The sequence below is a fragment of the Camelus ferus genome, chromosome 10, assembly GCF_009834535.1.
Source record: "Camelus ferus isolate YT-003-E chromosome 10, BCGSAC_Cfer_1.0, whole genome shotgun sequence".
NCBI lineage: Eukaryota > Metazoa > Chordata > Mammalia > Artiodactyla > Camelidae > Camelus > Camelus ferus.
The window spans coordinates 18,948,330-18,966,592 of NC_045705.1; the positions used below are offsets into that span (position 1 = coordinate 18,948,330).

The 18,263-nt window shown below is 36.1% G+C and overlaps 1 protein-coding gene across 1 annotated transcript in view; it reads right to left on the bottom strand.

Annotated features, from left to right (window-relative positions):
* Positions 1-18,263, bottom strand: part of DCDC1 (doublecortin domain containing 1) — a 381,196-nt gene that overhangs the window by 317,974 nt on the left and 44,959 nt on the right. Inside the window, exon 7 of the mRNA XM_032488403.1 lies at positions 8,855-9,060. Coding sequence (XP_032344294.1) covers positions 8,855-9,060 — 206 coding nt within the window. The remainder of the gene's footprint in view (positions 1-8,854; positions 9,061-18,263) is intronic.

The window sequence follows — 18,263 nt, forward strand, 5'->3', positions numbered from 1 at the left end:
CAAGGAGCAGAGTGCCATCTAAAACTTCAACTACACAAGCAAGGCAGTTACTAAGCACATTTGCTCTCCTTGGGTCCTTTACAATTTGTTAACCCAATCATGGGCTCCCACACTCCCACACTCACATCTCCCTCTAACTACTCTGATTCACAGCTAAATCTCTTAAAAAAAAAATTGTCCATCTCTCTGTTTCCATTTCCTTTCTTCTCACTCATCCTCAGGTCACTCCAGTCTGGCTTTTGGTATCATCTTACTGAAATAACTTTCACAAAGATTACCAATGATTACCACGTTAACAAATCCAAAGTACATTTTCTTAATTCTCATTTATTTTGACCTTTGAATAGCATTTGAGCATTTCCTCTTTTCTTAAACACTTTTTTCCCTTGAGTTCTGAAATATAATAATCCATTCATTTTTCTCCTGCTTTTTTCATCTTATTCATAGGCTCATCTCTTCTGCTTATTCAGTGGAATTCTTCAAGATCTAGCCCTCTTCCTGCCTCATTCTAAGTTCTCTCTTAAGGCAATCTAATCAGTGCCTCACCATTTCATTTTCTATTTTCATACTGACAACTCCTTCCAAACTGGTATGCCTACCCCCAGGCTCTCCTCTGAGCTTCAGACTAAACGATGCCTATTCAGCATCTCCATGTAAACAAATCAAAGATCCCTCAAAACAAAGACTGAATCCCAGCACTTCCCCTTCGAGCCTAGTCTTCCAGCATTCTATGCCTTAGGGAAGATACCTCCTTCTATCTAGATATGCAAAGAAGAAATTTCAAAATCACCCTGGATACCTTTAACATCTCACTGCCCCTCATCCTATGTATCCAAGCCGTAATCAGGGTCTGTTGGTTTTATCTTCTAAAAATCTTAGAAATCCGTCCACTTTCTCCATTTCCACTACTGCACCCTAGTCCAAGCTGTTATCATCTGTCACCAGGACTCAGGCAATACATAGCTAACAGTCTCCATGCATCTGCCTGGCCACCCAATCTGTTCTCCACTGAACACCAAAGTAATCTATTCAAAAACATAAATCTGGTTATCCTCTCTTCCACTCCTAACTAAAACACCTTATATGACTTTCACTGCTCTTTGGAGGAAAAAAAGGCAAAAATCTGTACCCTTTTCTACAAGGCTACTCTTTCCCTCATATACTGACCTTTCAATTAACGGAGTTCATCCTGCTCACTCCACCATGGAATCTTTTCAGATGCTGTGCTTTCTGCTTAAAAAGGTTACCATCCTCAATATCCTTCCCATGTACACAAATAAATCCTGCTTATCTCTTCTCAGAAGACCTTCTTACGCCCCCTATTCCATGTTCAATAATGTGACCATTTTATAAATGCTTTTTTTCTACCACTAGACTAAAAGCTCCAGGAGAACAGGACCATGGTTGTTTTTTCACAACCTTATATCCAGGTGTTTGGCAGATACTAGCAGTCATAAAAATACTATGAATTAATGAATGAGTGAAACTTAATATATATCTAATTTAAACTCATTTCATCATAAATTTTATATTGTTATTAAGAGTCTGATAAAACCAGCAAAAAAAATTTCTGATCAATGTTATAAAATTATGCTGTAAAGTATGTGTGATTTCAGGAAAAAACATTTCAAATGAAACTAACTCTTTTTAGTATCAGAGTACTGACCCTTTACTGTCCTTAAGAAGTAAATTAAGAAAACCTCTTCATGTTTGAAGCAATGCTCTCGGTTGCCTACACAATACCCATTCTCTAACTTATCCTTGCTGTCCAGAGTTTTATTAAGGGTTCACTCTTCCTCCTTTTGACTCAAGGAAGGCAACAATTATCTTAATTGGTCTAAGTCAGTTATGGTGATCCCATGTTCCTTGTCAGTGAATGATTTGGGAATGGACACAACCTGGTTCTGGCCAATGTAACATAGAAGCGGCTTTTGGGAAAGGCGTCTTTAGTCACAGGGAAGAGATGGTCATTTTCTGCCTGTAGACAAAGTTGTACCAGGCTGTGCAGCAGCCATTCTGTTACTAACATATGAAAGAGCACAAAATTCAGAAAATTATAGAGAACATAACTAAATTCCTGTCCTACTATGCTTGGAACTGTCCTATCTCTGGATCTCTTGCTTCTTTTTTGCTTAAATCTGTTTGAATCAGGATATTCTATTATTTGCAGCTAAAGTCATCCTACCAATGGAAAAAAATTCTTTTTGGTTCAGTTTCCTCAAGCGAGTAACATTGTTTCAGCTAATTCAATGAGCATTCTTAGTATGGCAAATACATTACAACAGTATTCACTACATAAACCTAAGAAGCAAACTATTTAAGAACCCAGAGAAGAACTTCAGAAGAAATTTAGCAAGCTGAACACTGTGAAAATGAATGGATAATTATGAAATTAATTTACTGGATTACTAAAAAAATTTCACTTTGGGGAATTAATTGGACTTGTTCAATAGATGAGAATTATAATTTATCATAAATATTTTGCAAAAGGGAATTTGTTTTTACAGACTTTTTTGTCTATTGTCAAATACATTATGAATTTTCAATGAATTAAAACATAATAAAGTGTACGTGGCATGACTATCTGTTAAGACCAACATTTTACAATTATTTGTAATAAAAATGATGACCTTTATTTCAATCTGAAGATGCCAGGAGTTGGGCTGAATTTGTACCTATTCCTTACTTTTTGCACTTATTAAGTAGCTTAAAGGTACTTTCCTGAATAACGCTTGGAGATAAATTTACTGTCTTGTTATTTGTCTTCCTCATAAAAGTAGGTGATACTATGAACACTAAATCTAGTTATTTGCTCTAACTAGTAATAAACATGACTATGATTTGTAAAAGCAATTTTTTCTTATGAATTTGAAATGTATGTTTTCTGGCATTTTATTATTAAAATGTGAATGAGAAATAGAGAACCAGGGGAGATTTTCTAAGTAATCTATTAATACATACTCTGTGGCTATTTTGTCCTGAATTGATTACTTCTTAAGAATAACTAAATAGCCCAGATTTTTTTAAATTTTTACAGTCCTAATTATGTTGTCATATTTGTTTGCTTTTTAAACCTTCTATTTTGATGTATAATTTACATGAAATAAATTGTACCTATTTTAAGTGTACAGTTCAATGAAGGTAAAAAATGTATCTGTGCAACTACCATCACAATCAAGATACAGAATATTTCCATTAGTCTCCAAAATTATTTTTGCTCTTTCCCAATCACAGTTCAATACCCCTGCCCCACACAACCACTGATAGCTCTCTATCACTAGAAAATAGTTTGTCTGTTCTACAGTTTCATATAAATATAGTCATACAACATGTAGTATTTTGTATCTGGCTCCTTTCATTTACCATAAGGTTTGTTCATTTCTATTTCTAAAGAGTATTCCTTGGAATGGATACATCACAACTTCTTTATCCATTCACTTGTGGATTAACTTTGGGGTTGTTTCTGGTTTTGAGCTATTATTAATAAAGCTGTGAACATTCATCTAGAAGTCTTTGAGTTGACATGTATTCTTTCTCTTGTATAAAAACCTAGAAATGGGATTGCTAGACTGTGTGGTAAGTGTATGTTTTACTTCACAAGAAACTGCCAAATTGGTTTGCAAAGTTGCTCCATCACATTGCAACTCAGCAGCCACATATGAGATTTCCAGGTACTCTATATTTTTGCTAACACTTAGTACTGTCAATCTCTTTAATTTTAGCTATTCTAATGCGTGTATAGTGGTAACTCACTGTGGATATAATTTGCATTTCTTTGATGATTAACAATGTTAAGCATCCTTTCACATGCTATGGTTTATTTCTATGTCTTTTTTAGTAGTGTTCAAGTCTTTTGACCTTTTTTTATTGAGCTGTTTATCGCCTTACTATTGAGTTGTCAGATATCTTTACACATTCTGAATGCAAACTGTTAGATGTGTGTTTTCTGAATATTTTTTCCCAGTCTGTGGCTAGATTTTTCACTTTATTGATGAATTTTGTTCTGTTTTGTTTTAGTTTTAGTTCTATGTAAGAAATTTTTGCCTATCCCAAGGTTGTAAAGATTTTCTCCTATGTCTACTTGGAGAATTATTACAGTTCTACTTTTTTAATGACTAGCTCTATAATTAATTTTGAATTAAGTTTTGTGATGAGGTAGGGATTGAGGTACTTTCTTATCATACAGATATCCAATTTGCAGCAAAATTTTCAGCAATATTTGTCAAAAAGACTCTTTTCCTCATTGAATTATCAAGAATAATTTGCCACTATATATGGGTTTATTTCTGAACTTTCTACTTTCTGCCCTTTATGTGTATCCTTATGCCAATACCATTGTCTTGATTATCTTAGCTTTATAATAAATGTTGAAATTACATAGTGCAAGACTTCCAAATTTGAAAAAATACATATCCATATGTCTAAATAAAAATCTATATACTGAAAGTGCAACTCAGCCCCCTTCTCCACTTGGCTCCTAGACTACTCAAATTGGCAAATTCTATCTGGAGAAATTGATTAGCTCCAGGAAAAGACATATAGACACTGACAATTACAGACCTCATCCCAAAGCAAAAGCCTAGTCAAAACACTTTCCAGTGAAACTCATCCTTCAATAAGACATACCTGTGCTCAAGAGCTTTTCAATCAGCTTTAGCTCTTCATTTTTAAATACTGATGGAAGATTAACTCATCCTTAACAAAAGCTTGAAAATGAAAGCCCAAAAAGAAAAACAACAAAAAAAACCAATACTTAGAGAAAACAAAGGTAGCATAGGAAGCAAAAGCAAAAAAAATTCATTGGGTTGGAAGGTAAAGATAAAAAAACCTCTAAGATAAGAAAATTAGAAGTTCAGTTCAAAGTTTCAACGTATAAAAGTAGGAGTTTCATAAAATCAGAATAGAAAAAGTAGAGAAACAGATGTTATCCAGGAAATAATTCAACAAAATTCCTCAAAAGAGAGGATGAGACTTCACAGACTGAAAAGACATGCTGAGTAGCTAGCACTTCTTGAAAAAACTATTGAACACTGGAAATAAAGAGATGATTCTAAATGTTTTCAGAGAGGAAAAATTAAAAGCAGTCACCTGTGAAGCAACCTAAGTGTCCATCAACAGATCAATGGATAAAAAAGATGTGAGACACACGCGCGCGCGCACACACACACACACACACACACACACACAGAGTGGAATATTACTCAGCCATAAAAATGAAAATGTGCCAATTGCAACAACATGGATGAATTTGGAGGGCATAATGCTAAGTGAAATAAGTCAGAAAGAGAAAGATAAATACTGTATGATATCATGATATAATATTACTCAGCCATAAAAATGAAAATGTGCCATTTGCAACAACATGGATAAATTTGGAGGGCATAATGCTAAGTGAAATAAGTCAGAAAGAGAAAGATAAATACTGCATGATATCAGAAAGTTCTTTAAATTCTACATATATCACGTATATGTAGAATCTAAAAAATAAAACAAATGAATGAATAACAAAACAGAAACACACTCACAGATACAGAGAACTAGTGGTTACCAGTGGGGAGAGGGAAGGGGGAGGGGCACAACAGGGGTAGGAGAGTAAGAGGTACAGGCTACTATGTCTAAAATAAATAAGGTACAAGGATATATATAGCACAACCCATAATATAGCTAAAATTTTCTAACAACTATAAATTGAATATAACTTTTAAAAGTTATGAATCATTATGTTGTATACCTGAGACATATAATATTGTACATCAACCATATCTCAGTTTTTTAAAAAAAGCAGGTCATCTACAAAGAATTAGGAATCAGTAGGGTATCAGACTTCTCAACAGCAACACCAGAAACAAGAAGCAATGGAGCAATATCTTTAGTATTTCAAGGAAAGAATGATTTCCCAAGATCTCAAAAACTTACCTCCATGTTCTTTTTCTCAGAAAGTCACTAGAATGTGTGTACAATAGGGTAAATAAAAACAAAGGAAGACAGAGAGAGGCATCCAAGAGACAAGACAGGGAAAGATAATCTCCAGGTTGATGATGAAGGGAGATACCAGGATAGTCATAGGGAACAATCAGTTCAAACTGCAATGAGAGGACATAAGTCTTTTCCATTCTTTCATTCATTTCATTATCTTTTTCATCATTTTCTTCACCATTATAATCTCATGCCATTAGTGATAGTACATAGAAAACGAAGCAAAAAACAAATAAATAAGATATAATTATTAACTGCTGAGAAAAAAACATAAAGATGTCTCATAAAGAAGATGCTATCCTGGATAACACGATAATTCATACAGCTTAATACCACTTCTCTGACAATGATTCTAAGAGATAACTGATGGGAAATAAAACTTTCCTATGACAATGCTAACTGTAAAAAGTTATGTAACTGGAGCAGACAGTTTTCATCTTCCACTTACTTTGCATCTTGAGCTCACAAATTTTACGTAATATCTTTTTTCAGCACATGGATAAAGATGAGCCTATACCAGATAGTAGCAGGTGCTTGTGATTACTAAACACATATCAAGTAGTTCTAAAGCCATCTGATTCCAATTTCAAAGGGATGGGCTGTAGTTCTGGTATTCCAGAGTTTAGAGAGGAATTATGTCACTGCGGTCCTCATTTTAAGCTTTTGACTTACTTAACATCCTAAAACAAATAATGGATACCCTTTAAATTTTGTACCTATTATTGAAATACAGTTGTCTCCCCTTGGCTCCATTCTGAGCTCAGAGAGGACTTTTATGCTTCAATTACCTTATTTTATCACCTATCTTTAATTCTCTCCTTATTTCACTGCAATAACCTTCACCATATGTTAAAGTCCTTTACTTTCTCCTTCAGTTTTACATTACTTAGCAATAATCTAAAAATAGTTATTAGTCCCCAACATTCCTAACATTATATCACAAAAGAAAAAATAATTTGTGTTTTCCCTATGACCATGCCACCTTTTTCATTCCTACTACTGATTCATAGTTAATTGATAAATAGGGCATTATCCTGTGGTTCTCAAAAAAGCCTTCAAAGCTTAAACTTTATTCACAAAATAATTAGCTAGCCTTATTTTTTCCCTCCAAAAAGTTCTACTGACACCCATGACTAGTATTCTGTTGCCTCCTCTCCTTTACCTCATTCTTAAAAGCAATATTTAGACAAATATTTACATATACATGTTTTACTGAATCCTGTCCTGAGTTTTATAAAAATTGTGAAAGTTCTTTAAATTCTACAAATTATAAGAAGAAAAAAATAAGCTAAAGAATTCCTGGATCATCCAGTTTTAAATAAATTGCTCTCTAGCATCAAAAAGCAAAATAGCAGTGACATTTTTATTTATACTCAACCTTTTATCTAAGAACATGTAATCTGTAAGAGTGACTATTACCCCAATTTTACCACTGAGGCATAGAATTACAGAGATTGAACTGAAGTGAACTCAAGAGGTTATCTAATCTAGCTTCTATCTACAAGAATGACTGCATTTTAACAATCCAAGAGATATGTCCATCTCTATTTTTCAAAAATCACCCGGGAAGATGTTACAACTTGCCTTAGCAATTTGCTCTGGTGTGTAATATCCCTCGTTTTACCCATAATTCAAATCTGCAGATAAGAAGGAAATAAAACCCAGTTTCTCAGCTTCTCAGTAAATACTCTTACTCAGATATAGCTATAAGACAACCACAAAAATAAGTAGATGAAGAAATAGATATTTTGATAAGAATTTCCAGTATCTATCAACCTGTTTTAAACAATATTCATTTTGAAAATAGTCTGGTATAACAAATTGAGCTACACCTATCTTCATTTCATAATAAATGTTTCCCATTAATAAGGAAAAAGATTTTTAACTATTAGATGTGTATTTACAAGTCCTAAAGATAAGAATAGCAAGATAAGAATTCAATAGGAACTTTCTGGGTGTTAGGCATTGTACTCCACATATAATATCACATAGAATACTCACATCAATTCTATGAAGTAGGCATATTATTATCACCAGTTTTCAGATAAAGAAACTGAGACTCAGACAAGGTAAGTTATCCAAGGTTATACAGCTAGTGAAAGCCAAGATTAAAACCTAGACAATTTGGTTATGTTTTACTGCCTCCCTAATACATATTTAATAAGTATCAATTGCTAGTATTATTATTATTACCAAGCTACTTTAAGATTCATTGAAAAATCCTTATCTGAAAAAAAGGTGTTGTTTTTTTTTTTAATTCCCATGAGTTTCTCTATATTTTTCAATATTAAAGATTTGGGGACTACACACACCTTCTAAAAACATGCATGTATATGATAAGTAAAACTTTAAAATTTGTGTTTTAAAGTTTGCTTGATTGTTACATGACTTTTCTTAGGCCCATCCAGATTTACTTTTTAAAATGTATATGGATACTTTAAAGCAGAATCCTTGTTATTTCTGACTTTATTGTTTTGAAGAGCAGGGGTACTTATGGATTTTATTACTATTCTAAATGAAAAAGGAGCATGTTTGAGATTTGAAGCTAGGTTAAACTGGCTTCAATCTAAATATCTTATAAAATATTATAACCAACTAGAATGTTTCCTCAAGTATAAGCATAACTGTTAACTAGGGAAATGGCCAACCGTGTTGGCCAAATTATTTCCTGAAATACTGTTGCTTTATTAAAGCAAGTTATGTTGTTAGTACAATAAGCATACAACTAAACAGCTGAATTTTTGCATTCTATATAATGTCTTCTTAATATTTCAGTTTATTAGTTGACACTGATAGATACATGGAAGGAAAGAACATGTTCAAGAGCCATAAAAACTCTGAAATTTAATTTATACTTCAATATTTAATACAAAATTACCTTTTTCATTGTTTCCTTTCCTACTGTAATCTCATGCCCATCCTGCCCCATGCCATTCTTAAAGAACAGAATTCGGATTGAGGTCTTCTCAGTAAGTTTCTTCATTCTCATAGAAAGAACAGGCTTGGTTTTCTGTCTTTTGACATCAGTAGGAAGCATCAGCCCATTCATTGTCCAAGTTACTTTCTTCATTAACAACAGATGGTCTAGAAGAGAATTTTTTTTAAGTCAAGTCAATATTTGGCTTTAAAATTAAAAATGGACACATCATGCTTCCCTTCCCCCATTACCTATATCATATACACTGGCCAGTCTCCATTTAGATGCTGATTTTCTGAGATGCTACCACCAGCTTCCCACTAACCGTGACATAAGCTGTAGCAAGCTGTCTGCTCTGATAGCCTGCATAAATCATCATTTCTGAAGGGAACAGATGTTCAGGGTATGAAAGAGTAATACCACAATTTAGTCCTAATTAAAATTCACCTTAGCGTGCCTCTATCCCTGATCAGATGCACTGGGCTGAAAGGGTCCACTGAAAGGGTCCAAAGTCCTTTGCTTATTATATAAAACAACATGGGTCTTGAACTTTTGTATTCTTTAAGGTTGGGAAAACACTTTTTCCTCTTTAGTATGATTATCATCCATATAGCTTTAAAAATGGTGACCTCCAAATAGTAACCTTATACATAATTCTCCTGTGACTAGAATGAAGGTGCCTTCTAAGACATCTTTGGTAAGAGATTGAAACTATTTCACTAAAAATGAAAACCAGTTTTCCATTAACAATTTACTTTGACCTATACATTTTCAAAGATGTGTGCTGAAATTTAAGTTTCAAAACTCCCACTAATATTAATGGGAGTGCAACTAAATTACTATGTATGACTTTGAAAATGTAAGGGTAAGAACACTGCATACTAAGTTGCTGTCAGCATTCCTCTCTTTTCAAGAGGTTTCATTTCATAAATAAATAATTTGCACCTGAGTTACTTATTTTATTTGTGCATTCAATTTATTTTAGATTATATTTTCTTTTCACATAAATTACAAAACTACAGTGATTCCTCTCTCATCTGCTCTTTGTCCTAATAAGAGAAATAAAGTTGATTTGCATATAATTGAAAATAGCTGCATTTATTTGTTTGCCCAAACTTCCAAATAACTCTTCACTATTAGCATTTACCTTGAAAGAAGCATGATCTCTTTGAAATGATACTTTCTATAAAATCTGCTATAATATTGATATGAAATACAAGCCAGTGATTGTAAACAACCTTCAAGTCCCAGAATGGCTACATTAAATGTTCAAAAAAACAAAAACACATTCTCTCTCTCTGTCTCTCTCTCTCTCTCACACACACACACACTCATACATACATACAGGCACATAAACTTGCAGAATAAATTATAACTAGAAGATTATAGATATGATTAAGCCTCCAAGAAGACAAACTTTTTTATGGAAATTAGTTACATATTTTGCCACTTTGTAATCTGAAATTGATAGGAATTAGAATTAGAAAATTCAGCTAGAAGTTAATGGGATCATATATGCCAGAAGCAATTGAAAACAGGTAGTCAAATAAATATTTGTACATGTACGTTCACAGCAGCACTATTCACAATAGCCAAGATGGAAACCAAGTATCTACCAATAGATAAATGGATAAACAAATTGTGGCATATATATAGATTGGGATATTATCTTGCAATAAAAGGAATGAAGTACTGATACATATTACAATATGGATGAGCCTCGACACATTACCAAGTGAAAGAAGCCAGACATAAAAGGAGGAGACATATTGCATAATTACATTTATATGAAACATCCAGAAGTACCTTGTAAGTCTGGACAGGGAGAACATGTGTATGGATAAAGCCAATGAGGTAGAAAGGGGCCAGATTGTGTAGGGCAGGATAGAGGGTTTGTATTTTTATTCTGGATGTGATGGGAGGTCACTGGAAGGTTCTCAGCAGACTACTTTATGAAGAACAGACCATAACAGAGTGTTGAAAATACTGGTGGTGCCCCCCAGATTCCTTTTACCAGGCTAGAGAACTGCCTTTAGCCACCTCGCCAGGAAATGCCTGTGAGGTGATGATCCCTTCCCACCCACCCAGGGGGACAGTCCACAGCCAAAGACTGACTGACTGGGGACACAAGGGCCCGTTCCCTTGCATCAGGGAGGTGTTTCCCACTCCAAACTGGGGCTAAACTCAGCTCAACACAGGGCTTGGCAGAGCGCCTTCCTCTGCTCCATGCTGCTTCCTCACTCCTCACAGGTTTCCCCCACTAAGTCCCCTGCACAAAAATCCCCATCTCAGACTCTGCTTCTAGCGAACCTGACCTCAGACAGAGTCAAAGCAGGGAAACCTAACTCTCAGCTATTCTTTCTTCACAGTAACTCTGAAAAGCATCATTCCTTTCCATTCCCAGCCAGACCCACTTGCCATTTCTCTCTCAGCCTTCCATCACCTGCGAGAGCTTCCTTGTTGTATTTGATCCCCCTCCATCATATCCAACATTCTATACTCGAATTATTGAATTTTCCTACAACATCAATTTTATCACTGCCTGATGAAAAAGTTCCTGGAGTTAGCTTTTGAAGTTTTCCATATGTCAGTTAGCCAGCTGGTCTGTCTGTCTGTCTGACAGTCAACACATATGGATTCCATCCTGGGTACCAGACCCTGTGCAAGGAATATGAAACAGACACAGTCCCTTCACTTAAATGTATGTCTAACAGAAGAGTTTACTGATAATCTGACACTATCCAAACTTTCTAGTTTCATCTTATCCTAGTTTAAAGCACTAGTCTACCTAAGCTGATCTGTTCCTTACTCCTTAAGTACACCAAGTTCATCTTTAAGCCCATCCCTCACCTATTTAGACTCAGGTCCATCTCAAGATCCAGTTTAAGATCGTCCTTTAGTGCTCCAGCCTGCAATGGCTCATTATCTCTTGAATCCTTTGAGCATTTGCAGCCGGTGCCACCCATCCATACATTCATTCACTCAGTATGTCTGAGAACCTACCACATGCCAGGTGCTATACTACATGCTAAGGAAAGAGCATAAGCCATCTGGAATTATTATGTACATGTTCTATAAGTATATATCCTATTTCTGCTTCCATACTTAAACCCTTAGGAGGTAGGAGTCAAGCCTGTACTTCTTATTACTTGCTCCAGGATATTACAAGTTCACTGTACACAATGTAATTACTAGGCATTAACCTTTTCTGTGTATTTAAATGTTCAGTTGATACCAATTTAATTTTATGTTGCTATTCATAACATATTAATCATGCAAAATAAACTTTATTGCCTGTGTGTATGTACCTACTATCTTTATTCCCTACCTCTCCCCAGTGTGAACGTGAATATGATTGATCTACCACCTTGATGTTCATTAATACCACAATGGCACAGAATTTTTTCAGGAAAAGAAGAAACCTTGTCAAGGAGAACTGTTTGGCAAATGAAGATCTAGAAGGAGAGGAACAGACTGGGATAAACTCAAAGTATATTTAATGTAACTGCTTATATTTTCCTTAAGACTCCGTTTGGGGGTCATGTCTTCTAGAAGCCTTTCCTAGCATGGACACCTCCCTTCTGCTCTTTGTGAAGACATCTATCCCTGAACTTATCCCCCTAGAACGATCACTTTGTGCTTTCTTGGCTAAACACGCAATGCTTACCTGGGGCATGGAGTAGGTGTTCAGTAAGTACTCAATGAATTAATGAATAAAGCTATCTTTTATTCCAAGAAAACTTATTCCAATAAAAGAAATATATTCATAATTCCATTACTTGAAAACATCTAAGGACACTTCACTCACTTAAAAAAATAGGCAGCCTGAAAGGTTTTTTTTTTAAATCACATTTCAAGAGTCAAGTAGGTTTTCTGAAAGAACTCTAGGTGGATCTAGGGAAAGCACACTATAGAGTAAATTTTCAAATAAATTTGAAAGTATCATTTATAATAAACATAAACTATATACAACTTGTTTTTAAAGGTACTCCTATTCCCCAGATCTTTGTTGATAAACATGGAAAGATTATTGGAAATAAATAAAGATAAAGATTTTTAAGCAAACCTATAAAGCAGTCTAATAAAATAATACAAATGGTGACTAAAACATATTAATAATATACTAGATAGGCAGCAAAGCCTTAAGAGCATGGGCTCCGAAGCCAAACTCTAGGGATCTGAATCTTAACTTTGCCTCTTTATAACTGTGTAACCTTGGAAAAATCAATCCCATTTGTCTGCTTTCCTTATCTGAAAAATGGGAACAATAATAGTAATTCCCTTACCTGTTGGATGGATGAAAGAAATTTCTAAAGATAAAACTTTTTTACGTAAATATGAAACACAGCAAATGGTGGTGATTTTATCATCCTCATGATTTTCACCGAGAACTTAGCATATAGAAAGCAGCGTGTTAAGTGATTTGTATACACTAACTAGTTTTACCCTCATGACCTTAGAAAGCAGCTAATACTATCATCTTCATTTTATACTTGAGGAAAATGAGACCTGAAGAAATTAAGCGACTAAATCTGTATCATAAATCCATTAAGAGGATCGAGATTAGACCCAGGCTGAATAATTCCAGAGCCTGCTTTTTTAACCATGACACTGTACATTCCCTCAAGTGCCTAAAATGTAACAAGAGAACTCCCCTAATTTAAAATGGCTGGATTTCTCATGCTTCTTACTTTCCCACTTTCCACCATAATCCCACCTTAGTACTATCTAAAAAACAGCTGCCCTTAGTGCCTATATTTTGCTCAAAATTTCCATATGAAAACTACTGTGACTCAGTTTACAGACCTTTGTGTCTGTTGTCAGTCAGAACAGCCTGATGTAGTCAACTAAAGTTTCTCAACCTCAGCAAGGGTTGGCAGGTCTTTGTTCTTTGTTGTGGGGGCTGCACTATACATTGTGGGATGTTTAGCAGCATCTCTGGCTTCTACCCACTAGATCCTAGTAGCACCTCCCATGATAGGACAACCAAAAATGTTTCCAGATATGGCCAAATGTACCCCAGGGGTCAAAATTTCCCCCAGTTGAGAACCACTGCAGTAAAAGAGTTTGAAATAACTGCCCTCTGCAGATGTGCAGGGAACTGTGAATAAGCTACTGGCACACACCATGCTCTTTTTTGACTCCAACTTTTGATCATGTCTTTTCCCCTCCCTCTTTGCTGGGCTATCTCTCTTCTTCTCAACTCAGTGCCACCTCCTTCAGGAAACTTTCTTTGATCTATCCCTCTGCAGGCTTCACCTTTGTGTCCCTCATTTTATTGAACTTCTCTGTTTGTGTATGTGTGTCTCTGTTAGACATTGAGTATTTCAAGAGTATGGAATGTGTTTTCATCTGTGTGCCTCCAGTATTCAGTACATTGTAAACAAGTCTGCTTATTGTATGTTTAACAAAATAATGAAGTTGATCATACACTTTCAACATAAGCATTTGTTTCCTGCTGCATAGCCAGCACCTGAAATAGTGTTTATCCCATAGTAAATGCTCAAATAAACAGCATGATTAATTATTTCATTAGGTAGATATTAGGTAATATTTTCATTGGGTAGATATTTACTTGACTTATGTTTTCTCTGCATTTTGGAAAAATAGTACATTTTTATCCTCATGATTAATTAGCTTTTTCATTGCCATGTCCCTCCACGAATTTACTCAGAAACCAGAATGTGTATCATGGAGCTCAGAGTAGGAAGAAGTAAAAAAACTCATAGGCTTAGTGAATTACTCTGCATTGGTTCAGAATTGTAAAACCCTGGGGTTGAACAAAACTTTAAAAATTATTGATTCTAACCACCAATTTGATTTACTCAATTATCCATTCTACTTATACTCATTAAGTGCCTACCACATGTTGCTTGCTAGAGATGCTGCACAGACAGAACCTCAGAGTTCTCGATCTTTGGGGAAGACAACAAAGGAAAACAACACACAATATAGCAGGTGTTTGGTTAGAGATGTCACAGGGCACTGGGGGAGTCTGGAGCAGGGGCACATGCAACAGCCTATGGTGGCCAAGAAAGGCTCCTTGGAGGAAGGACATGAGGCAGGACTTGAAGGGCACGTGGAGTAGGCAAAGGAAGGAGAGCATCATCCAAGGGGAGGAAACAATATTGTGAAGACCCAGAGTCATGCAACAGTATGATGGACCGTTGGGAGGAAACTGAACACAGAGGCTAGAGATGGAGCAAGGAAGGTGGGAAATAGCTTATGCAGATCAGAGCCTATGCATGATTCTATGAAGTTCTACACTTCCCAAAGCAGGCCATTCCAATCTTTTGGACAGGTGGGGCTATTGGAAAACTCTTCCTTACATTAAGGCAAAAATCTATTTCCCTATAAGACAAAGCTATTGGGGTAAGTGAGGAAGCACACAGCTCCAGAGCAACAGGTATCAGTGTGTGCCAGAGGCTTCCTGTAAGAGAACCAACTGCAGAACCAAGGAACCCTCCTATTTAGCAACACGAGGTGAATCTCTTGTACATCACAGCTTGATGGACATATGTCTGCATATGAAGAGAGGTGGTGAGGGCTGACAGCCAGGGTAAGTATTACTACATCCAGAGGTGAGAAGAAAAACAGAATCTGACTCTTCGACCCCGGTATGGAGCACCTGAGGATGCTCAGCAAAGACCTGCCTAGGTTTCAGCCTTGGTGAGGAAGAGGATTAAGCGAGGTTGGGAGTGGGTGAAATGAGGAGTAATCAAGTGGGGAGAGAACCGTCAGGTATGTAGAGCAGGAAGCCAGGCTGAGAATTAAAATAAGAACTTATTACCACCTAAACCCACTTTGAACTTCTCAGAAATCATACTAGCCATAGCTAACAAACGCTTTCTACATTTCTGTCTTTTGTCAACCTTCTCATCTAAAAACCCTGGCATCTCTCCCAGGGCTGAGGCTATCTGGCACCTTTTGAGAATTAGAAAACAGCCTCCCCACCCCCACCACCAGGGTGGAATTAAAAAAGGGCGAGTCCAGCTCCACAGTCCTTCAGCTGTGCACAACAGGGAGCAGCGGCCCTAAACCTTCCCAAAGGTCACACCATTCACCTCTTTTTTTACTCCTTACTTTCAATAATAGTTAATAAGCACCTACTGTATGCAAGACACTATGAGAAAGGCAAAGGGAAGTGTTAAATGAAGAAGAAAGCCTCCTCCCTCCCCAACCACAGAAAGGAAAAAGACTGAGGGGTAAGAAAGGGTAAGAAAGGGCATTCCTGAGAAGATGCGGGAAGACTGAAAATCTCACACCAATAGGTTCCTGGGAGAATCATTTATCCCAGCACTCCACTTCGGACCATTGTCTGGTCTCAGACAATCATTAGCATAACCATTAGCCTCTCCGCCATGTAATTATTCTTGGGCTGGCTTAGTCTGGCCCCCTGCCAAACAGGAACATTCACAAATCTACATATGAATTTGGGGTGGGAGATTTTTAATATAGTCCTTCTAAATGTCCACTCACAGTTTGCAGCAGGCTTCTCTAATGAGGTCTTTGCCCTCCCCTCCCACCACCACTGTGCTGGAATATGGATGGTTCACCATGGTACCCATTTGGTCCTTCATTCAACCATTGAACAATATTTACTGAGCATCTACTAAGTTCCAGGCCCTGTGCCAAAAAATGGTGGTGAACAAGGCAGCCATGGTTTATGCCCTAAGTGAACCTGGTCTAGAGGGGACAACAGACTTTATTTTACCAGTAATTACAAATCTGATGATTACAAAAGGCGATACTAAGAATGAGCTTATCCTTACCAATGGGAGCTTCCCCAGAGAGTAGGATCAAAAACAATGCCTATCCAACCATGAATCTCAAAAGCAGGAGCTCTGGATTTCCCCTTTGGATGGTTCTTGCCTCTCCACCTTGTTGACAATACATTCAGCAAATTCTCCGTCCCTACACACCCAACTGTGAAGAAGGAGGTCCTAGTCTCACTTCATTGTCTCATCCCCTCCTTTAAATGTGTTAGGCACACCTAGGAGATTACAAAGCAACATGTCCAGAGCTGTCCCAGTCTTTCCTCTAGAAAGTTAAGAGCTCATTGAGTAAGGATATAGGTAGGGCCTCCACTCCAGTGAAGTTCTAGAGAAGGTTTAGCATAACCTTGGAAAAAACTTCCCCAAAAGGCTACATCTCAGTTGCTCAGGGATTGCCAAATCCCCTTGACTGCTCATGTTCATACACTTAACTTTCTTGCAGCACTGCCTCAACCATAGGTTATATTTTATTTTGAAGGATCCTATTTTATTTTCATGGTTTTGTTTATAACCAAATCATGAAAATTATATACTACTTTCTAGATCACTTCTGTCTTACAAGGTTCTGTTTACAATGTCACAACAAAAAAGCCAATGCCTATCATAAAAATAAATAAATCTAAGTGTCCCCACCTTGCAGTTTTCCATTTCACATGTGCCCGGCAAAAAGAACACTAGAACACTGTCTTCTTCTGCTACCAGAATAAAAAGCAGTAAACTTGCAACTCCAAATCCATGAGTTTATTAAAAGTCTTATTTTAAAAAATTCATTCTCTTGTATTTGGGCAATAAACTTGAAAATACATTAATGTTCTGACAGTCAACTAACTATAGATAATGACATTAAAGATGAACAAGCACATCATTTCATGGGTGCAAGATGAGTTTATAAAATATAAATGCTCTGACAGTAAGAAAACATACTGCTATATTCAATTATATCATCTGTTCAAAATACAATCGCTTCTATGTTTGGTAAATAGATTAAATCCAGGTCACATTCCTGTGTTCAACTGAGTTTCTAGTCACTCCCTTTTCTCTAAATACTTGCATTCTTTGTTTCTGCATGTTCGTAAGTGTCATCATTTATTGCTATAGGCGTGATGGCTATACTTAACTAATAATGACAGTGGTTGTCATTAGATTTTAACTCAGTAACACTAGTCTGACATATCATTTGAAGTATGTCTTCAATTTAAATTTGATTAAAATTACAAACATCCCATCTATTGTGCCAATCAAAATATTTTCACCCTTTCCCTGAACTTTTCTATGAACTTTCTTGAAATAAGTTATGGCAGCTTAAAGTTAAGGCTAGCCTTGGGTCATAAATGCATTTTAAAATATGACTCTTGGAATAGAGCAGAGCAAAGCCACTTGGGGCTCCTTTTATAAAAGGACTTGATTTTGACTCACACTCCAGAAAAGTTCTTTAGGCAAAAAGCACAACATTGTGAGAGTTCAAAGGAACTAACTCAGATTCCTACAACATGTTATGCGCACAAATGCTTGGTAGGGATTTTAATTTGGTTGTATGTATTTTAAGATCTTGAACCTAGCAAATACTTTTGGTAGTAAAATCAGGTACTTGTGAC